Source organism: Sus scrofa, chromosome 6 (genome assembly GCF_000003025.6).
Source record: "Sus scrofa isolate TJ Tabasco breed Duroc chromosome 6, Sscrofa11.1, whole genome shotgun sequence".
Lineage (NCBI taxonomy): Eukaryota > Metazoa > Chordata > Mammalia > Artiodactyla > Suidae > Sus > Sus scrofa.
The window spans coordinates 15,692,773-15,715,705 of NC_010448.4; the positions used below are offsets into that span (position 1 = coordinate 15,692,773).

A 22,933-nucleotide genomic window follows, 5' to 3' on the forward strand; every position below is an offset into this window, starting at 1 on the left:
GCAGACGTGGCTTTTAGTCTGAACAATTTTTATCATACTGTACCTTTTTCTGGGGTCAGAAGAAAGATCAGTGACATAACTGTGTGCCAAGAAAACATACTGAGATAGAAGCCAACTGCTTCTGCAGGAACACCCAAAAGAAAGGTATAATGCCTGGGAAACGATCAGGATTAGGGACAGTGGCACTACTTGTTTGGCCAGAGGTTTCAGCTATCAGTGAGGGAACCAACTTTCCCTTTCTGAGCACTAGTAATGCCTGTACCAGTTGTAGAATTCTTTGAAATGTTGAGTTAATACGGTCACTGCTTGTTCTTGAATGCCTGCTGCAGGAACTAAGAAAAAAGACTTAGTGGACAATGGCTATCTGAGCCAAGAGAAAAGGGTTTCATAGCTCAACTCCTGGGGTAGAAAAGACCCCTGTTGGCTGAGGGCAGATGTTGCAGACCTTGCAAGGACACAGCAAGCCTGCAATGCCATCCAAGCCCTCTGCTAGAGTTTTGTAAATTATTTATGGGCTTCAGCTATAAATTAGAGATGAATGGAAGGCCTTTGGGCCTGATCTTGGATGTACTCTTTATTAATGAATTCCACGCATTTTTATGCTGTAAGGGAGGATTTTTGAAAAGAGAACTGAGTTTTCTCTTGTATGAAAGAATTACTAATGTTATTACTGTTTTGCAGACTGTTTTTATCTAAAATTCTGCTCTAACAGGAATTTAAAAAGTCCTTTGCTAGGAATGATAAACAGTCAATCATCCACTTAATTCAACTCACCTTTTCTATCCTTCTGTCATAAACACTGGATCTGATTCCCATTTTAGAAAAGTTAAACTTACCTTTCTCCTGGCCATCAGCAAAACTTCCTTGCTTGTGGTTGTGCCAAGTATCTTAAATTCTGTTATAGACATTTGAACCAAAAGCATAGATGTTCTTTGGGGCCAGATATCATCCAAGCTATCAGGCTTATTACCCTTCTCCATGAAATAAACTAGTCAGAGCCATCATCAACACATCCTGCACTTCCATGAGTGCCAGGAGGTGGGAAATACAAGGACACTTAGAAATTCCAAAGGGCTTGTGTATCTTGGAATAAATGTCCCTGCCCGTACAACCTCAGGGTACTGTTCAGATTTACACCTTGCCAGGTGTCAGTCTCTTTCTCATCCATGCACACACAAAATCTAATGATAGAGACAAGAACTTTTGCTCATATTTTTTTTTAATGTATCACAATGAGCAGGAAACATACTTGATGAAATATTTTCAAAGGAGTATATTCAATTACCATCTACAATCAACTTAACTATGACAACAAAGTTTTTGTGACAAATTTTGTTTTTTTCAGTTTGAAAGTTCCATGTGGTTCTGTTTGTTAGTCTCCATGTATTTTGGTACAGTTCGAGATCAGCATTGTTACAGTAACAAAAAAGCTAACAAGACTACATTATAGAAAAACACCAAGAACATCATTTTTGGTTTCACTTGCTCTATTTTTTTTGTTTTTTTTTTGTTTTTTTTTTTTCTGTTTTTTGTTTTTTGTTTTTTTGTACATTGCAAAGGCTGTTCATATACCTCTTCACCTCAGGGTCACGTTCATGTATGCTTTCTTTCCTACCCAAACTTGCCCCCCTCCCCCCGAAAAAAGTAAACAAACAAACAAAAAAACTAGTCAAAGCTTTGTTTCACAGTGGGCAGTATCTCAGCGCCAACAAACAACCAACTCAATTTATGCTTCTATTTAAAATGTTTTAATTTAATTTATTATTTAAAAAAAATATATGTCCATGAACATCAAGTGCACTGGCTTGGGTCACTGCCTCTCTCTTGCAACTTCCTGCCATGCCTGATAAACTCAGGTTTAAACACATGCCGTCTGTTTTACTTTATTTTCAATTGTGTAAAACTTTGGCCACACATTCATCTCTTTAAATAGTTTTTAATTGAAAAAAACTTCCTAGATTTATTAAACTTCTCCATGTGTGTGTTTTCTTCTTGAGTTTCTTTTTGGAGGATGGAGGAAATAACTCCTGTTCTCTGGGTCCGTTAGGTGCTGTGACTGAATGAAGTCTAGCACCAACCCACATTGTGGAGATTTGAAAAAAAAAAAGCAAAATATGAAGTGTCAATGGAAGTGAAGAACCACAGCGAGTTGAGCTATCCTATTCAGGTACTTACTATGCAGCAGACAGGAGTATATTCTCTGAGACCAATCTAAACAGTTGAGAGTCGTCATGAATTCATGCTCTGCAAATGATACTGGTCACAGCCATGGTGATGTCAGCCCACAAACATCTAACTAGCTCAGTGTCTGACCTCTAAGCTTCACCATCACTGACTGCTTTGCTACTTCTGGGTTAATGCTGAGAATTATTATTTTTTTCCTTTTTGAATGAACATGTATGTGGGTGGTTTAGTTGTTGAGGACGGCATTAAGCATGCAACCCACTCCAGGTTGAAACACTCACATAACCCTTCTGAGGAATACTGGTGGGTGGAAGCATGCTTAATCTACCCAGCCGCCTAGCTGTTGCTACACACACCCACAGGTCGAGGCATGGCAATAACAATACTGACACTCACTGCCTCACAGAGGGAGGATGGCATAGTAGCTCAAAAAAAAAAAACCAAAACCAAAAACAAAAAACAACAAACCCCAAACCAAAAAAAAGGGGGGGGAGGGGTAAAAAATTACAAGGAAATGATCTTAAAGTTGGGGGAGAGGGAAAGGGACAGAAATTGCACTATTACCAAGCAATTAGCATTTTTAAAAACAAAGTTTTCAGAAAAGACCTAGCAGAATTTGACAGGTAAAGCTAGTGTTAAATTGTTAATTGGTATCACATAGAGAACCAAAAACAAAAACAATTTTTTTCTATATGATACAGACACAGAGTAACATACAACAGTTAAATGGCAAAAAATATATATATATTTCATAGAGTTACAAACGATAAAATAATGGAAAACAAAAACTGTACAACTTTGAAATTTAAAAATGTTCATCTCAAACACAGGGAGAAATACAAGAATTCTTGTTAAAAGGAAATAGCTTGTTAAAACAGCAAATGTTTTGCCTATTTGTTTTTGACACCTTATGCTACAACTGGATACTGGTATGAATAGTTAGATGGTATTCTTTAGTATTTCTACTTAAAAAAACAATTAAAAAAGGAATTTGCACTGTGCATCAATCAGCCTAGTTAGAAATATATACAACAGTTCAGGATCTACTTACTCTGTCATTAAACTAAAAACAAATTCATAAAAATAAAATAGTCCCGGCTAAAAAAGAAAAAGAGAAAAAAGAAAAAAATCCATTTTCAGATCTTGGAATGCTCCAGTCTTTTTGCAAAGTCGATGAGTGGCTTCAGCACTGGGGAAAGAAGCCCGAAAGGTGACCAGATGGAACCTGCATTCACAGTCTTCAAAGTTCCCTTTTGAAACATAAGGAGAGAATGAAGGGGAGAAGGATTTCACACTTTCGGGGCAAGAAGAGATTGTTTCTGTTGATGTTTGGCTATGAAAGTGAAACAGCAAAGCATCTATTTGTCTCCAAAATCTACGTTATAGCAGCACAAAGTTTTCCTTTCAAAGTTCAGACCGTTTGTTTAAGATGAGAAAGGGTGTATGTTGCGTTGTGTGTTACAGGAATACAGATATTAATATAAACACAAGTGCCTCACACACGGTTCCTTTTTTGCTTTCTACGTACATTGCTATCTGCTTCTTTGTTGGCTGCGCTCTGGATCACTCGCCGCTCAGACTGCCTAACACAAGGACAAAACTTTGAAGTAAAAAATGTATCTTTTGGTATATGGAATTGTCATTAACAGTTGCCTCTCTGCTTGCAGAAGAAGCACATAACAACCTGGGAATCTTTTGTTTTACTCTTTCTTTTATTAAACTAAGTCTTGTTTAAATCAGAAACAAATTCTCAAGTAACAAGAACCCTTTCCCTTTTTTTCTGCATCAGCAGTGAAAGGGTGTGTCTTTGGATTTTATTTAAAGCATGAAATTTCTTTTTCTGAGAGAGGAAAGAAAAAACAAAAACACAGAAACCAAACCCCTAACCAAAAACTTTTTTTAGAAAAGAAAAGCACACAGCCCAATTACACAAACCAAAACAAATGCTTTCATTTAGGAAAAGAGTATTTGAAGCATCTACCAAACAAGGAGGGGAAAAAAGGGCTGAAAAGAAAAGCCAAAGGAAGGATAAATTAAAAAAAAAATAAAATAAACGTACACGGCTAATAGACATAGGTAACTAGAATTATATGCCTTTAAAAAGTTTCAACTCCCCAACCAAAAATAATCTGAGGATCCTAATGACCCCTAGAACCCTTTGAAATTCTTTCTTTAGTTTTATAAAATAATTCTGCAGCTACCCTCTAAGAAATGAAGGCAGCTACCTTAAATGGGAGATTATAGGGTGGGAGGAGGGAAGAGAAAATGGAATTAAGGGACAAAGGGGAGAAAAGCTTAGGCGAATCAACGGATTGCAATCTATCTGCTAGGAATGAACAAGACAACATCAAATGAGGAGCTGTCAGCTGGACCATACAAAAAGCTAAATGTACACAAAAGGTTTTTTTTTTTCCTTTTAAATCTACCATACTGCTTCAGTTCATTTCCAATGCAACAATCTACTCAACACCAAAAATGGTCATATCTATCATAAATACAGAAAGTCAGTTTTTAAAACTTATTTTTTTTTTTAAGCTACAAGTCCTCAACACTCTTTGTGTGTATGGGTTTTTTTTTTTTTTTCTTTCTCTGAAAGTGGGAGTGCTTAACTTTTCCCCTTGAAATTGGCTTCAGCAGAAAAGCTATCCTTAAAATCCCCAGAAAGCTAAAGCAGTTCACATTGTTTTTCTCGAATACTTTCTGCCCGTTTTTAAATTAACAAAACAAAATCTTCTCTGGAACGAAAATAAAAACAAAACAAACAAAAAAAAAACTGAAAACATAATATATATAAAACAATGATTCTGAAAACAGAACAAAGTGTGAGCGATTGACCTGAGAATAAAAAGACATTACATTTCTTATTTTCTTTTAGCAAGCCATTGGTATCTGAATGCTAAGATAGCAAGAAATTTAAAACTGTAACAAGGTGGACTGCTTTCCCATACAGTGCATGCCGGGCTCCTCTGTGCTATCAACGTGGGGGTGTTTATTGAAAAGGGGCAAATATACAAGGGGTTTAAGCTCCAAAGACGTAGGGAGGCCCTGCGGACTTCTGTTTCCCAGACCATAGTACCTTCAAAAGGACACAATGTAACAGGGTTAAGGTTTGTTTGTTTGCTTTTAATATTAAAAGAGAAAAGAAAAGAATGTAAAATCACCGGCATAGATAGGTATATGGGAAAACAACCCACGCTTTTTCTTTTTTTTCCTTTTTTTTTTTTTTTTTTTTTTTTTTTTTGGTTAGAAGCTTTGGAATTGCAGTTAGTCTATTTTTGAAATTGGTTTGTTATTAATTTTTTTATCTAAATTCATTTGTTTGTACTGTTCATCTTCAAAGCTTACAATCTGAAGGTGTCCGTTCCTACACTGGTCAGACCACTGTCCTTGGGGCAGCTGGGGTCTTTGGGACCCTCCACCGGGCTCGCCGGTCCGTCGGACTTTTGGCTGAGATCCGTGTCAGACTCCTCCGAATAGTCGTCTGTTGGCATCGAGGGCTGAACCCCTGAGGTGCTGCATGAACTTGAGGTAACCGTTGAAGATGAGGAGAGAGGAGGAAAAGAAGGGGGCTTCGCGGCCGAAGCCCGGGAGACCACTTGCGGCCAAGACTTCCTGGAGGCGTGGGGGGAAGCGGAGGACGAGGACGAGGGGGGGGCGGCGGCCGACGGGGGAGGGGGGCTGTCGTTTGAGTGAGCGGCAGACTGCGAGGTAGATGCGGTGCTAGGATCGGGGAAGCAGGCAGAGTGAGGTAATAAACTAGGGTGCTCTTTGGCGTTTCTTGCTGCTCTCGTGATTGTTCTGTGTTTGTGCAAGGCCGACTCGAGATGTTGACTCAGAGCTTCCTCCCCACAGAGCGCGCTCTCGCACGCCAGGCAGTGGTACGAGCCGCCGCCGCCACCGCCGCCGCCGCCGCTGCCGCCACCGCCGCCGCCGCCCGTGGGGACGTGAAGCACCATCTCTTGCAGGTTCACCACAGACTGGCCGAAGAAGCAGAGGGACTTCAGGTGGCTCCTCGCCGCCTCCTCGTCACTGAAGCCCGCCTGGCACTTGCGGCAGACCAACTTGTACTGCACCTTTGGAACAATGAAGGGGTCGTAGAGGGAGTCCGCACTTTTGCTTTCTGCTTCTGGCTCTTCGGGGGGTTTCGGCAGGAGGGGGGACACCTCGCGGGGTGTGTTTTTCTGCTCTTCTGGTTTGGGGGATTCTTTGGCAGGGTCTTTGTCTGGGGAGGCAGCCCCCGGGGGGACTGGGGTTTGGCTTGCTTTGGGCTGCTGCTGCTGCTGCACTTTTTGTTGCTGCTGCTGCTGCTGCTGCTGTAGTTGCCGCTGCTGCTGCTGCTGGATCGCCTCCTGCAGACTCTGCTGGTATTGCTGGTACTGCTGCAGTAGGGAGCCTGGGGACAGCCCCATCAGGGCCTGCGACAGTGCAGGGCTGTATGGGAACAGGCCTTCCATTCCATACATAGGCTGCAGGTACCCGCTCTGCAGGGCGCCAGGGATCTGGGGGGCGTAATAAGGAGAGAAGCCTGGTACAAAGTAAGGGAGGAACTGGCTCGTGAGCAACGCTGTAGGGTCTGAAGTCAAGGCTGCCTGCAGGGCCTGCAGCTGTGCAGGGTCCACTGCATACTCCATGGTGGGCAGTGGCGCTGAGATCGTGGCTGCGGCTCCCGTGGGGGCCTCTCCTTTCTCCTTCTTGGGGACAGGCGGGGGTTCCCCTTTCCCTTTGTGTGCCTTTTCCTTCTCCTTTACCTTCTCACCGTCTTTGTCCTTGCGTTGTTGCTGCTGCTGCGGCGGGAGCTGTGGTGCAGGTGGCGGCTGGGCTGCGGGCGGCGGCGGCTGCACCTGTGGCTGCTGCTGGGGTTGGGGGTGCTGCTGAGGGGCCATTGCCAGGGTGGCTTGTGCTGGGGTCGGGGAGCTCAGCGATGCTGAGGACGGTTTATTTGGTAATCCAGATGTGGGGAGGCCAGGGGAAGGAACTGTTGTGCTGGGCAGACCCATCAAGTTCGGTTTAGGAGATGTTAAAGCTGAAAGGAAACAGAGAAGTCACATGTCAGTCTACTGCGGTGAGGCTGAAGCTCAAGACCTTTCATCTATGTCACTGGCACAGAGGCTGAGAGCTCCGGGTTTGAACTTGAAGGATCCTCTCAAAACCAATGTTTCTGACAGAGTTGTCCCGCCAGGCTCAGGGTTGGATAGCCTGTGTTCTCATTAGGACGCACCCCTGAGTCAATTTCCATGCTTCCCCTGTCTGCAAAAAAGCTACCAACACCTTCCTGCCCAACGCACCATACACATCACTTGCAGAGTTTCTTTACCTTAATCCCAGCCACCATTCACTCTGCCCAAGGCAATGAGTCTGGAGGCCCCCAAACTAGCTGTTGCCAGCTGGGACCCATCTGAACCAACAGTCTTCATCAAAACCCCACAGAGATAGTAGAGCCAAGAGGCCCCACCAGAAGTTGTCTGGAGAAGAGAGCAAAAGCAAGAAACCCAGTCAGGCACCAAGACCCCAAGAACAAACACAACAGGCTCTACAGCGTGTGCCTCTCTGCCTCCATGGCTGTAGCTGAATGGACATGTTAGGGCAGAGAGAAGAGAAATGAGAAGAAATAAAAGGAGTCCATTCAAGGAACATGGGTCCACTGTTTTGGCTCTGCTGCTCTGCTTTAGCAAATGTGCTGAAAAATGTGACTGTCTAGGAATAGGATTCTGGAGTCCACTGGAAAAATGAGCAGTTTCTTCTTTTGCCCATGCCTGAATGACATACAGGAGGGTTAGGGCTGCAGATGTTTGAGAAACTAACCGTAAGAAGAAAAGAAAAACAATGTCAGAAATGGAATGGCCTGAAGTGCTGACGCCAGCAATTCCTGACATCGCAGCCTACCCCAGGCACCACTACTCATGGCTGGCATACCGTGTCCCCAGGCCCACATGGGTACTGCCCCATCCTCAATCACACTGAGGCCTAATCTACTGTTGCCTGTAAAGCCTTTACCCAGCCTCAAGCCTAAAATGCTCCCTGACCCATAGCTGTCTCCTGGGTTGGGTCTTTTGTTCCAGGATGACAGAAGGCGGCGGCGGCTGCTGCTTCTGGTTCATGAAGCTGCACGTGTGTTAAGACAGGCAGGGTGGTGGGGAAGGACAGCACTGACCACATCTGAGGCACTAGGCGGTATGTGTCCCTTCGCTTCGGAGGACACCAAAATGTAAAATCAGAAGCCCCACAGCCTCTCAGTACTTCATCTGGACCCCCTTCCACAAGAAAGCTAGGGTTGGGGTTCCAAACAAGTCACTGTCCTCATGAGGAAAAACACCCTGAAGCCCAGATCTCGGTAAAGACAACATTGATTTCCAGCTCCAAGTCAGGTGGTTAAATGCTACCCCAATGCATTTAAATAAAAACCTTCAGTTTCAGGTGAAGAGATCAAGGTTGCCTACAGTTGCCAATCCCCAGAAAAATGTGGATTAATTTTTAGCCAGAAAGGATGCTTCCCTCAGCATTGCCTAACATTAATTTATTCATCCAAAATGGCAGAAGAGGAACTGTTGAGATTAAGTTGTCCAATTTCTTCAATGCACCTCAGGGACTAAAATCAGGGGAGAAGCTACGTCTGACTTAGAAAAACTCAGTAAAGTCTCATTTGTTAAAGTGGCACAAACGAGACAGAGATAGAACAGATCATGAATTTGAAACCTGGGCCATGGCTCTGTCCACTTCTAGGCAACAGGCTTGCTCTAGGTTTTAGGCTGGAGCTGTAGCCAGAGCCGACAGATCAGCAGGTCAGAGAAGGAACACCTATTGGCCTCCCCATCCCTATGGCATTAAGAACTGACTTTCTCTGTCTTGAACTGACAGTGCACAAAAGAAATTCAATTTTAAGGAACATTTACTGAACCTCTGTTGATGGGGCTCTACATTAGCCATGTTCAACAAAGTAGTTCAGTACATTCTCACAATGATTCTGTAGCCTTAGTTTTCTCTTCTGTAAGATCAGAACCAAGCAAACACACCCCATCCCCTGGAGGCTGCATCACACACCCCTGGAGCAAGACTGATGTGGTGTGGATTATGGCTGACAGACATCTGCTGTGTGATAGTGGGCTTATTAGTTGCCTAGAACCTCAGGTTTCAACACTAGATGGATGTAGGGATTAAATGGAAGGTCATATGGGAAGAGCTTACCATTGGGCCAGACATATTAAACAAGGTCTTTCTCTCCCAACTCCAGATGCAGTGCTCCTGGGAGCTGTGGTACAGCCGGATGCTGGTAAGGGGGCACGCATGGCTGCCTTGAATGATTAAGAGCATACCTTTCTACCTGGAGTCCACCCTATGTGGTCAGAACCTGAATAGCACTAAACATGTACCTGTTGACTGACTAGCTCTTACTGAGTGCTGTGGAAGGAGCATATAGCACTTGGGAGCCCAGAGGCCTGGGTGGGAGCCCTGGCTCCTACTCTAGGTTGCTGAATGGCCTGGACCTGTCTGGGCCTCACTTTTCTCTTCTGTTAAAGAAGGGGAATAGCAAAGACATTCTAATTTTTTCACATTATTATGAAATGTTGGCACTTCCCAAGACCCTGTGCTAAGGTTCCCTGGGCTACAAAAGTAATTCAGTGCCCAGCCATTGACCATAGCCTGTTTATGTCTACTTACATCTGGCTGGCTTTTAGCATCATTCTCTGACATTACTGGCCAACACAAATGAGCAACAACTTTCTATATCTTAATGCTGTCTTTTCTTCTCTTTTGGCTAAGAAACTGAGATCAGGAATGAGGTGGCCTCATGTTCTGTAAAACACTGTCAGAATTACAAAACTTGGATTTAATTCAAGCAGAAAGCAGGGCTGCTCTGGGAAGCAGCAGAACCGCTTCAACCCCTAGGAAGAGGGACGTGTTTTGAAGGCAAGGAGGCACTCTGAAGGGCTCTCCTTCAGCAGATGCGCATTAGTCATTACAGGCTGCGGGGGGCTTGCTGACTTATGCCTAAATCTCACAGGATCCTGGAGGTAAAGGTCGGAAAGACGGCTGGATTCAGAGAAGACGGGTGAGGACAAAGGAGGAACAAGAGAGGTACAGAGGAAGAACCACGAGTAGTTCTCGTGAGTAGAAAAGTAAGTACTAAGTATGTGACTCTGAATCAGAAATGGAAATAGGCAGAAGGAAATGAATGGGGCGACTGAGTCCCCCTAAAAATGACTATTAGCATCTTTTGTCTGTCTGGAAGACTGCGACATGTCAAAATTCAAAACCGTATTGCCCAAGACACGTTCCTGGGTAGTACATCCCAGGACCAAGGCAATCCCATTAGAAATGAACATAGCACTGTGTTTCTGGCTAACAGAGAACCCCAGGAGGAAGGCTCCACCCTGACAGTGCCTCTCTAAAAAAGGAGGCAGGATCACAGGTGAAAGCAGAGAGTTGATTTAAATTCTTCTGAACCAAGTTCCACAGGGCACAGTCCAGAATTAGCTAGGATGTTCAAATATTTTGCATATTCCACATATTTCCAAAAGGACTGAATGGAAGGGTCTATGATGGAAAAGGCTTTCTTGAGAATATCCCAGGGTCTAGTACATCAAGACCCTCAAGTTTATGCCTGTAGCACACACTCTGGTGGTCTGCTGAATACCAGGCATGAGGATGGTTTCAGGAAACTGGTCCAGCCATGAACTGGGAAGTCAGAGAGTCATGGATGCCACGGCTCTAGGGAGACTCAATGGAAGGGACCCGACGCTTTATTGCTGTTAGCGAGCTAGAAAAGGCAGCCTCCCTATCTGCCCAACACCGAGATGTTTTGTGTGGTAGCCACAGAACAAGGGCTCATTCGGTGGGTATTTCAATCGGGAAGAATTGCCTAGAGCAGAACCCACCTGTGTTGGATGGAGTAAAGCCCGGCAAGGAGGGGCTGTTGAGGCCGGGGAGCAACACGGGAGGAATGCCCTGGAGCGCCGGATATGCTGTAGGAAGGTTGAGAGCCTGAAGTGGGGCGTTGTCAAACATCCCTTGCTGCTGAGCTGCCAATCCGAGGACCTCATTGGCCTTTTTAATCCGGTCCAACTCTTGCTGAGCCATCAACTGACGTACAGTGGCTGGGTCAAAGTATTCTTTCTCCTTGTCCAACTGGCTTCCGATGGTATCTTTAACTTTGGAGATATGCTGTTGGGAAAAGATATGGTCACGTACAGACAGCCGAGCGCTGTACTTGATGCCACACAAAGTGCACTCTGTTTTAGGTCCCTCGTAACTTGTTTGGTTTATACCAAAATGCTTGGCCATGCTTAACTTGGACTTCTTTTCCTTTGCCCGGGCATTCTGGAACCAGACCTGAACAACTCTCTTTGGCAGTCCAATGTCATTGCCCAGGACCTCACACTCTAGCATGGTGGGTGTCCTGTAGTCATTAAAGCATGACTTGAGGACCTTCAGCTGCAGATTGGTCATTTGAGTGCGAAAACGTTTCTGCCCGGGCCGATCCCCGCTGTCTCCAGCTTTGCCTGCTGACCCGCTTGCCCCAGGGCTTGGGGAGCAGGGGTCTGCAAGGCTCGAGGTTTCACTGTAGTCCACTGTACCTTCGTTGTCGTATTCTTTGCTGTAAAAACTCGGGGCCGGGCTGACCAGACCAGAGGACAGCCGATCTTCATACTCGGACATCGCCATCATGGCCGCTTTGGTCAGCCCTTCACTGGGTGCAGAAGAGGATTTGGTTTCAGTTGCTATGCCCGTCGCACTGTCATTATCTGCATTCCCCTCGTCTCCAGTAGTGGTATCTGTGATTGCTGTGTTGACAGAAGAACAGTCGTCGTTGTCCAGCTTAGTTTGGTCAAAGTTTAGATTGACTGAGGACATGGAGGGGCTTTCAAAATCTTCAATCCCTTCCACCTTGATGGAAGAAGGGCTGAGAAGAGTTCGGGGAGACAACTCCATGGTTTTGCTCACTGGTGAGAGGGGAACCCCTTGGCCGTCACTACTACTTGGGGGTAGGTGGGAAAAGCTAGTTCCGTCAAAAATATCTCCTTTCATCTGGAGTCCCCCATCACAGTCTAAGAGCATTGCGGACAGAGTTAGGTTGTAGCCAGCTCGCTTGGCTTCATGCCAGTGACGGGATCGGATATGAGCCTCCAGGGCCGTCTTGGCTTTGAAGAGCGCTCTGCAAAAAGGGCATCTCCTGTGGGCCTGCGCTGGGCCCACGGCCCGGAACTGTCCTTTCCTCTCCCGGGCTCGGGTGTTCTGAAACCAGACTTGTACCACGCGTTTCTTCAAGCCCACCTCGTGCGCAATGTGATCCAGCATCTTTCGCGTTGGATTAGAGTCCAACAGGTACTTTTGGTAGAGAATTTCTAGCTGTTCTGGCGTAATAGTTGTCCTCAAACGCTTGTCTCTCTGAGGTTCTTCTCCTCCCGTCCCACTGTCATTTTCGCCAGGGCTTGCACTGGCCTTTTCCTCCAGCTTCCTCTTCAGAGTGTTCATCGTGGAGGTGGGAGTTGAAGGGGAAGTGGCCGAGCTTGCTGGAATCTGAGGTATGGCCCCAGAGAGCAGCTGGCTTGCCAGGAGTGGGTTACTAGGATCAAACAGCATGAAAGGCATATCCAGGGACCTGTCCAAAAACTGGGGATGGATGAACTGGTTCTGTGCACTCAGGAAGTGAAGCTGCTGATGCTCCTGCCAATGCTCAAATGATGGAAACGCCAACTTACACTGGTCACACTGGTAGGGGATTAGCTGAGGAGGTAGGCTGGCCAACTGTTGAGGAGTTGACGTGTGGAGGGGCTTGAGGGGCAGGTGGGAGAGCTGAGAGGGACTGGGGCTCGACTGGGGCAAGGGGCATTGAGGGGGAGGCGCTTGTGGAGGCGGCTGTGGTAACGAAGGCGGGGACGTCAGCTGCGGGAGTTTTTGCTGGGCTGCAGTTGTCTTCTGCTCGGGCTGGTCTTGCTGCTGCAGCTCTGCCTTTGGTTGTCCTTGCTTTTCTTGGGTTTGGTTTGGCTGTGCACTGGGAGGTTCAGCCTGCTTTGGTTTCTCATCATTCACTTCTGATTTTGAAGTGAAGGCGGCCAGTTCATCTGCCTCTGACGTAAGCTGCAAGAAAGCAGAGGAAGCTGTGTTGGCCGATGGTGCTGGGGCGCTGTAAGCCTGGGAGGGCATCGGAGTGCTGCAGGAGGAGCTGGTGGGAGTCAGGATTTCCATCGCATCCATGGAATCCTCATTTTGGCTGTCATCCTGCCCTTCCTCATCCTCATCCTTGTAACACAGCTTCTTCTGATGCTTGATGAGATCAAAGATGCGCTGAAACACCAGGCTACACTTTTTGCACTGGTAGTTCAAGTTGCTTGTTCGAATATACCTGTCATTTGTCAGCTCACGCCGCTCTCCATCTTTGCCCTCTCCCTGATTCTCATAATTTTTCCTGGCCTTCTGTCGGGCATTCTGAAACCAGACTACTATGACTCGGGTTGGAAGGTTCAGTAAATTAGACAGTTGCTCAAATTCATCGTCCTTTGGGTAAGCGTTGGCATCAAAGAAGTCCTGCAGGACCCTCAGCTGGTAGTCAGTAAACCTTGTTCTCGAAGACCTCTTGCTCCCCCAGTACTCCTGCTTCTGAGGTTCCGGCGAAGGGGGCCGAGAGTCGATCTTGAGCTCCTCCAGGCTTGTGATAGGGGGATTGCTGAAGTTGTACGGGGAGTCCTTGTTACGCTGCCGCTCTTTGAAGAGAGTGTTTCTGAACCAGTGCTTGATCACTTTCTGTGGCAGCCCGGACTTGTCTGCCATCTCCTTGATCTGCTCTTCGCTGGGGGAGTTGTTAATGTCAAAATACTGCCGCAGGACTCGGAGCTGGTCATCCGTGATCCTGGTGCGAGGCCTCTTATTCTGCTGCTGGAGCAGACTTGGGTTGAGCTGATGCTGGTACAGCTGGGCCAGGTCTGCAGGCAGAGGCTCCACCGGTCCGAGCTGCGGGGGCAGCTGAGCCGGCAAGGTCTGCAGCGGCATCGTCTGCATCATCAGTGGGGAGAAGATGGGGAGCTCCATGGGCATGGAGAGCTGGGTGAGCGGCACAGACGGCTGGGACGGTGCGATGGTGGGTGAAGTGATAGGTGGGGCGGACGCGGGGATGGCTGGCGTGGAAGCCGGCTGAGGAGGTGCTGCGGGAAGCGGGGGTGGAGGCGGGGGAGGGGGAGGGGGTGGTGGCTCGGGGGTCTGGGGCCTCAGGGGGTACAGTTTATCATAGTGCTCTCGGTACTGTTTGGCAAATCTCTCTAGCTGTTTAAAGGGAAAGTAATTCTGATGAACATGCTCTTGATGACTCTTTAAAATCAGGATGTTAGAAAACAACTTGCCACAGGCCTCACACTCGAGCTTTTCCAGATTCTCCCCCTGCTCAGTCTTCCCGTTCTTTTTCTGCACCTTCTGCTTGTTCTCGTTGTACTGAATGACCAGCTCAAAGCCAAAGTTCTCCAGCAAGGCCTTGGTGGCATTCCCTCTGGCATCTGAGGCAATGCGTGGAGGGAGCATGGAAGGCTCAGAACTACCCCCTGGGGCCAATTCTTTCTTTTCTTTGGCCTTCAAGGCATCTGGCAGTGATTCCTTTGGTCCCGAGTTGCCCTCTCCCCCCTCGGCACTGTCCCTCTCTCTCTGGATCTCCTTTTCCTTTTCTTTGATGACTGATTTGTTTTTCTTTTCAGTGTGCTGGCTGGGCTGAAGGAGGGCAGAGTGACTTTGGGAGAGAGAGAGCTGGCTTTGCTGCTGCTGCTGCTGTTGCTGCTGCTGCAGGATCTGCTGATGGCCCTGCTGTGGGATCTGAACCTGAGCCTTCAGGTCTTCCAGCAGGCCTGGGCCGGTCCCAGTCAGCGTCAGCGCCCCGCTAGTCACCGGCAGGCTCACCTCAGGGTTGAGCTGGAATTCGGCGCTGGGGATGTAGAAGGGGAAGAGGAGATGCTGCTGCTGCTGCAGCTGCAGCAGGGTCTCAGTGGTCATGGGGAAGTGAGGAAGGAGGGCGGGGTTAAACAGATGGGACTGGATCAGGGCCGCCTGCTGCTGCAGCTCCTGCTGCAGATGAGCTTGAACTTGAGCCTGGGCCTGGGCCAGTGTCTGTGCTTGTTGTTGCTGCTGCTGTTGTTGCTGTTGCTGCTGCTGCTGTTGCTGCTGCTGCTGCTGCTGCCTGGATGCAATCATATCTGCCAGCTTCTTCCGATTGGCCTCCTTGGGCTCAGAAGGGGAAGCAATGTTGGCACCTACGGGATTCCCCAGGGGCGGCATTCCCACACTTTCAGTGGGCACTTGGCTCAGTAAATTGGAGCTTGGAGCGATGCCAGCACTGCTTGGATTGGCGGTGGTAAAGGTGTTACTGCCACTGGTACTCACAGGACTTGGGGTGGAAGAGCTCAGGGAGACACTGCTGCTGTTCCCAGTGCCGTTGCTACTGCCACTGGCAGCCTCCAGCTTGGCTGCCCGGGCCTTGGTCTGATGCAGCACAGACCGCATGTGGATCTCCAAAGTGGAGCTCTGGCTGTAGGCCACGTTACAGGTGTTGCACTTGAAAGGCTTGTTGTCAGGGCTGCTGGTGGGTTCTGGCTGACCCGTTGCTGACTCTTGAAGGGCTCTCTTTAACTTATGCAGGTGGGAGACAGAATTGTAGTGCACCAGCAGGATGTTCTTTTGTGTGAACGATTCCTTGCAGACGGTACACTTGTAGGGGCGAGAAGGGTCTAGAAATTTTTCCATGGTGAAGTTGGGGCCTTTTCGGAAAGGTAGAGCTCTCTTGGGCTCTGAGCCCGAGTCTTCTTGTATTGAGCCAGAATCGCTCCCCGTTGGGCTCTGTTTATCCTCCAGGTCACTCTCTTCCTCCTTGTCTTCCTCAACAATTATGGTATGGTCCTCGGCCAGCGTGGGGTCTCCCATTGCCAGGAGGTCCCCATTGGCCAGAAGGCCACCATAAAGCTGCTGGATGTCAGCCTCACTCAACTCCAGGTGGCTCGTCTCAAGGTGTTTTTTCAGAGCCTGGAAAGTTCGGAAACTGCGCTGACAGAGACAGCACATAGTGGCAGCTCTGATCACGTGGTACTGAGAATGGAGCTGCAGCTTTTCCACAGTCTTGAAAGCCAGGCTGCACTGGTTGCAGCGGTACTTGTACACATGGCGATCAGACACGGGCAGCTGAGGCCTCTTGGCATGAACCTCATTGAAGTGCGTCTGGAGGGTGGCAGAAGTTTTGAAAACCTGGTTGCACCCCTTCTTCCAGCACAGGAAGCCTGAATCTTCTTTCACAGAGCCTGGGTCAGCAGGCGAGGGTTTCAAATCTCCACTGTGTTCTGTGCTCGCAGAGGGTAAGATGTTCTTTCCCAGATCCTCTGAGGTTTCTGGTTAAAAAAAAAAAAAAAAGTCAAACCCAATGATAAAGAAGGCTTTGTTTTAAGGATGGCACCCAGAGCTGTCTACCCAGCAAGGCCTCACGAACACGGTCTCACAATGAGGGAAATAGCCACCCTGCACACAATCTCTCCAAGGGCCCCAACCCCCGAGAGCACAGGTTATAAGCAGGTGCATATGATCAGAGGGGAAGGAAAGGACATGCAGGAAGTTTCGACTTCTAGGAGACCATACCGTAGCACAGATTTGTCTTTTAAATACTTGCTGGACTCAGAATCCTCAATTTTTCAAGAACTGGTTTGAAGCACACCCCCTGACATGGATCTGAATTGTAGACTATATGAATTAATGCTATCCTAAGATGGGGGGAGTCTGCAAGAATGTCTACCCACTGTAATAGAAGACATTTTGGAATATATTTTTAGGCACTGAATTTCTTGTTATGACTTCTGACTGTCATCTCTAATAAATACACAATGAATATTCAAGTGGCCAATTATTAAAATACATTAAAACTTTTGCTACAGTGAGATTACCACACCTATAAATATTCTCTGACCCTTTTTCAGATCAGCTGTCCACTGTCTAATGTGGAGAACTCACAAGGGTGGAGTCGGGGCGATACGGTATTAGCCCTTCCCAATTTCTAGCTCAGCTGGTGACAAGAAGTCAGAGATGTAGGAGACACTTGTGAACAGGGGTGTAAGGACTCGCCCAGCTAGGACCCACCATGGGGTGCCACCCGCAGCATCTATGTCTACAAGCGAGTTCTTTCCCAATGCACCTCTCTGCGGCATCCTAAGGCAGTCCTGGAGGTCTCCAAGGAGAACGCTGTGCAGGGACAGCTCCTAGAAAGGCAGCTAATCCACTTCCCTGAGAGCACCTGAGATCACCAGTCCCTCCCGAGTAACTAAGTCCTCCGAGAGGGAGTATTTAACAGGTTATGATGCTAAGTCATGGGTCTCCTGACTGAGATTCTGATTAAAACTCCCTCAGTGTACAGTCGAAGGGGCGTGTGTCCATCAAAAAGCCCACTGTTCTCACCTGATTTTTTTCTCACTTCAAGCCATATGAGGAATACACAAATCACGCCAAGAATCAGAGTCTCAAGTAGCTGACACAACAGTGCCCCTTATCCCTTGAGCAGTTACATTCGGCTTAGGAGTACTGTAAAGAATTCTTGGCACCACTGCTTTTGACCCTGGGTTTCATTTTGTTTCTGTTCTCAGGAGTCAAAAATAATGACACTAACCGGGCTGCTTGGCTGCCTCCTCCACACTGGAGTTCCCGTCTCGATCTGGAACCGCCGTTGGGAGGAACATGCTGCTGGGCATCACCATCTCAGGGGTAGTCACCTGAAGAGCAGGAGGCAGAGAAGCGAGCAGAGTCAAATGGAGAGGAAAGAGACACAAAATGGGGAGATCTGTAAAAATTATTTAATAAGCAAAATTAGCCTTCACCAGTGTGAAGCTGGAGGTGTCACTTTTCATAGCTCACTGAAGACTCATGTTTATTAGACAAAGCTCACATCAGTCAAAAGTGTTTCTACGGTTACATTCTGGACATAATTAGCAGTGCACACTTGAAGAATAATCTTATTATTAATATTTTTCCTTTATGCAGAATTTTGACTTTGATCACTGACAATGTTTTGTCATGGGCTGTGAAACTTCTTGTGCAACCAATTAGGTAGATAAGTTGAAAGGCCCACCTTAAGCTGCTGAAAACATAATAAGGGCCCTAATTAAATCATACCTAGTAAAGTACACTGTAATCTTGAAGCAGGGAGCATTGTAGTACTGTTTTCAAAATGTATTCAGGCAAGAAGAGGAGGGGAATGAGAGCGAAGGAAAGGGTAAGAAGCAGGGGAGAGAACAAAGGGAAGGCTAAGGACACGCAGACACGTTGGCAGATTTTCCAGGAAACAACATTTTGTAACCCTTTACAAGCTGAGATCAAGTGCTAACAAGCACTTCTTATGACTCACTGCAGCCAGGATTTCTCCTGGAGTCTTTGCCCAAGATACACAGCATCAGCGGGAACTCGCAGCCCGTGGCCCAGCCACACGTTCTACAACAGGGCAGGCCCACCTGGGCCAGGGCTGCTGTTTCTTAGTACAGCAATTCCAGAATGAGCCTGGGTCAGAAGAGCTGCAGTTTAAAGTCAGAGCTTTAGATGTTTCTCCAGGCTTCCATGCCATCTGGCCAGAAGCTTGTCCAAACACGGTATCATTTTGTCCTACATTAATGTGATAAGAAGGCCTCAATATCCAAAGTAAGGATCAAAGGTTGTTCATTCCAAAAGAAGCAACATCCGTTTGCCTCCTACAGGGTGGGAAGATAGTTGGCAGTGATGTTCCCAAATGAATTAGAAATCATTCCCTGTTTGATGACAGCCTGAGAAATAGCCTGACCCTGGGGTTACAGGAACAGACACTTAAGGAGTTGCCGTTACCTTTCTACACGGCACCCAGCCCCACCTGGGGGCATTATTTTTCCATTAAACATGACTACTGAGATAGTACCTTGCTGTTGAACACCTAGATTACTGTTCAAAATTAAATATTTAAAATAAGTTACTATTAACTTTTAACGGTTTGAGGACCCTGGCCTGGCTCATAATTGCTGCTGACATGTTCACTAGAATCATCGGTGGTAGGTTTCACTCCTAGAGAAAACCTGGACAGCTGTCCCCATCATACCAAAAAGCCAACTCCCTGGGACATACTGGGGTATTAGAATAATTCCAGCAACCCAGCGGCCTGTAGGAGCAAAAATCAAGCAACAGGCACTGTGGAGAAGGGCTCTGAGAAACCCTGTGTTTACGAAGAACAGGTGCATGGCAGGTGCATGTGACTGACACAGAATTCCTGCTCACACAGACAGACATCTGCACCCTCACACAAAGCTCGTCAGCAGCTGGTTAAGACTAGCTGCTGATGAATCGTTAGGAATGGAGCGGAGATTGCCAAACTCATTCCATCTATTTTCTTTTTAATAGAAAGCATTTCTGACCGGTGTGGTTGGGGAGTCCAGCGGGAATCCAAGAAGTGAAAGGTCACCGATTAATTTATGGTCCTCAACCAAGGGGGAGCACGAGGTTGGGGGCAAGAGGGGGAGAAAGGGAAAGGAAAAAAGACTCCCCCCCACCTCCTTTCTCGGTTGTAGCTGCAGGATCAGTCCTTTCCTGGGATCTTTAGGAATTATGAAAAATGAATCATGAGAAATAAAAAAAAAAGCCCTACAGAGTAAAAAAGAATAAAATTATCTAACACCTCAGCTGCACATCATTATAGAAAACTGTGGGCTTTTTATACGCATTACAGTAAGGCAGACATCCCCTCTAACAGACTCAGTACGACGGATCAGTAATTGTTTTCATACACTTTAATTAGAAAAACTCAGATGGCTATGAATAATAATGGAAAAGAGAGACTTTTGCACTTGAAAGGTTGAAGTCAATCAAGTGTGAATGACGGCAAAAAAGAAAAAAAAAAAAGACACCAATTCATCAGCCCTCTGTTGTCTCGCCGCGACTTTAATCATAATTCCTGATTGGGATTCAAGAAGGCAGTAAGCAGCAGTTCTTTGTCTGCCTTCACCTTCCATCAATTAACTCTCCCCGAAATATAATCATCAACCTCACATGCTCCTCTGCATCTTAATCTGGGCCTCCAAACCTGTAAGTCTTGCCCCATATGTGTTTAAGCAATTACTTTTATCTACCTGCATCTTCTCATCTATAGTGTACCCAACCTCTCCCTGAAAACAAACAAACAAGAAGGCTGGTACATAAAATTTTAATGGGCAAGAAATTCCCCAGAGGCAAAGAAAAAGATCCCCAAAGGGAATCCTAAAGATCTAGACATTCTGCTGGGGGTCTGTCTGTGCACGTGTCTGAACAGAGAGGTTGAAATGGGTGCCTCTTTGGGTGCTGACACTGGAGGACTCCATGTCAGCTCTCAGACACTCATGTTCCCCCTGTCTCGGTCCACTCCTCCCTCTCCTACCAGTTTCTCAAGCTTGTCACTCGAAGTTTCCATACATTTTCATAAAGAGCTAAAAATACAGTCCTGCCAGTGGCTCACTAAGGAGTTCTGCTCATGGAGGAACATGAGAGTTGGCCAAAGGCAGAATTCCTTCAAACACTTGCCTTGGCACCCCTTGTTTCCCAGGCATATCTGGCTGCCAGACTGTGTGGAAGGTTCAGTCATAGCCACAGTGTCTGAGGAACAGCTCGAGGTCTGTGGGCAAGGCAGTCGCTCAGCACTGCTGAGCACAGTTCTGCAAAGACTCTTCCTTTTCCCTAGGAGCACTGGCGCACGCGGCCACGTGAGCGGACCAAACCTGACTACAGCGAAACCAGAGCCACTCCAAAGTGCCCAAACCATGGAGACCCAAGAAGGACTGGATTCCGCCCCCACAGCTCCCCTGCTCAGAGAGCTCGCTCGGTATTCCACCTTCACTCTCCCTCCCTAACTCCCTCCATCCACAGACTCAGAAGCCAAACACAAAGTTTCAGGTTTAGCCAGAAAGCGGCACACAATCAGTCGGAATAAACACCTCCACTTTCTACAGTGACATCCGTGCAGATGGATTCTTCCCATAATCTCACACCCATAAACACTGAGTAGGTTAAATTACATGCCCCAGACTCTGCTCATGAATGTATGGAGGGGACCTGAGACTATGAAAATAGACCTTTTTACCCAAAGTCAAAGTTTTCTGGTAAGGAAATTCAATTGGTTGGAGCCACTACTTCCTCAGAATTTGAGTCACTCAAGATTTGGCAGCAAGAGTTCCCCTCGTGGTGCAGTGGAAGAGAATCCAACGAGGAACCATGAGGTTGAGGGTTTGATCCCTGGCCTCGCTCAGTGGGTTAAGGATCCAGCATTGCCATGAGCTATGGTGTAAGCTGGAGACGTGGCTCAGATCCTGAGTAGCTGTAGCTAACGTGTCAGCCAGCAGCTACAGCTCTGATCAGACCCCTAGCCTGGGAACCTCCATATGCCGAGGTGTGGCCCTAAAAAGAAAAAAAAAAAAAAGAAAGAGAAAAAGATTGGTGGCAGTGGCCATGATCTGGATCCTACGTGTGTTCTTCCCACAACTCTGAGCCAAGTCTACTATGCAGAGTTATGAGAATGTAGGGAGAAAACATCAACTGAGCAGGGGCGCTGAAATAAGACAACGGTGGTTCTAGTACCTTCCTAACAAGTAAATGGGTCTCACATATAACCAGAGAAATGTGGAGCTTGGCTCTGATGCTGAAAATCTTCAAGTTTAAGCGGTTCTTGAAAATAGAAGAGTTCCACACTGATACTAAAAATCTTTGTGCTTAAGCAATTTCAAAACAACTTAGCTGATGAGAAGCAGTGACTCTGCTCATCCATTCATTTGACCATCCTTCACTAAACATTATACGAGGTCCCTGTGCTGCATGCTTTTGAGACAGAGCAAGACAAGGTCCCTGTGCCTGAGAAGCTCACACCCAGAATAATTAACCTTTTAGACATCATAAGCTCGTTAGAAAATATGATGAAAGTTGCAAACTCCTAGAAAAATAGTTTCAAACACAGACTCCTGCAGATAATTTCAGGAAATCACAGGCTCCCTAGAGGGATATTCCTGGACTTGAGTTAACTGCCCTTGAACTACCAGGAAAGGTGATTTCATAAGTACCGAAGTTCCTACCTTCTGATCAGTTCACCATTGTTTTGGATTATGATTTAATGCCTTTCAGATTTCTATGAGGTGAGCGGTCTGAAAGCCCCAAGGACACACCTGAGAAAACCTCAAGTCTTAGCTGCAGGCCGGGTCCCCACTGTGACACCCGGCAGGAGCCAACATCGATGTTTATTCTTTCTGGAAAGAAGCTGGAATTGTAAGGCGCCCTCTCCACTCCTTGCTTTCTCTGGGTCATGGATGTGGAATGGCCAAATATAACACCCTGAGTAGCCAAGGAGTATATAAGCCTCGCTAAATTCTTAATGAGACTGTTCATGCACATTCACCTCTCGAGGCCACCCTGAGGTTAGATCAGTGCAACTAACAAATTCCACACGCCAGAAAGCAAAGCCACTTTCTTAGAGCAAGTATCGAACCTGGCTTCTCTGAGACCCTCATCCCCACAGCCTTGGCATCACTTTCCCAAGCAGAGCTTCCTTCTTTCCCCATTCCAAGTCAAAGTACAGATGTGCCAAAACCTAGATTCCCAAGGAGACTCAAGTCTTTTACTTTTCAGTGAAAAATCCATAGAATGAAGAACCTCAGATGGAGGGGAAACCAAGAGGGAAAGCTTCAGACACAAGCCTTCCTGCATATACCCGGCCAGTCTCTCCACCCTTGTGAATGAGGTACTGGTCCTGTTCAAAAAATTGAAGCATGAAGTT

General features: G+C 46.9%; 1 protein-coding gene and 2 long non-coding RNA genes across 3 annotated transcripts in view; 2 read left to right on the top strand and 1 right to left on the bottom strand.

Annotated features, from left to right (window-relative positions):
• Positions 1–6,127, top strand: part of LOC110261269 — a 178,324-nt gene extending 172,197 nt beyond the window's left edge. The window contains exons 4-5 of the long non-coding RNA XR_002345305.1: positions 5,525–5,712; positions 6,037–6,127. This is a non-coding gene — a long non-coding RNA (uncharacterized LOC110261269). The remainder of the gene's footprint in view (positions 1–5,524; positions 5,713–6,036) is intronic.
• The window catches only part of ZFHX3 (zinc finger homeobox 3), a 247,315-nt gene continuing 225,596 nt past the window's right edge, over positions 1,215–22,933 (bottom strand). Inside the window, exons 8-10 of the mRNA XM_021097088.1 lie at positions 17,798–17,900; positions 11,058–16,535; positions 1,215–7,207 (exon numbers count right to left, since the gene is read on the bottom strand). Coding sequence (XP_020952747.1) covers positions 5,526–7,207; positions 11,058–16,535; positions 17,798–17,900 — 7,263 coding nt within the window. The 3' untranslated portion in view covers positions 1,215–5,525. The remainder of the gene's footprint in view (positions 7,208–11,057; positions 16,536–17,797; positions 17,901–22,933) is intronic.
• On the top strand, positions 6,160–20,061 carry LOC110261270. Its single transcript, XR_002345306.1, has 4 exons — positions 6,160–6,248; positions 9,413–9,451; positions 10,184–10,298; positions 17,775–20,061. It is a non-coding gene; the product is annotated as an uncharacterized LOC110261270 (long non-coding RNA).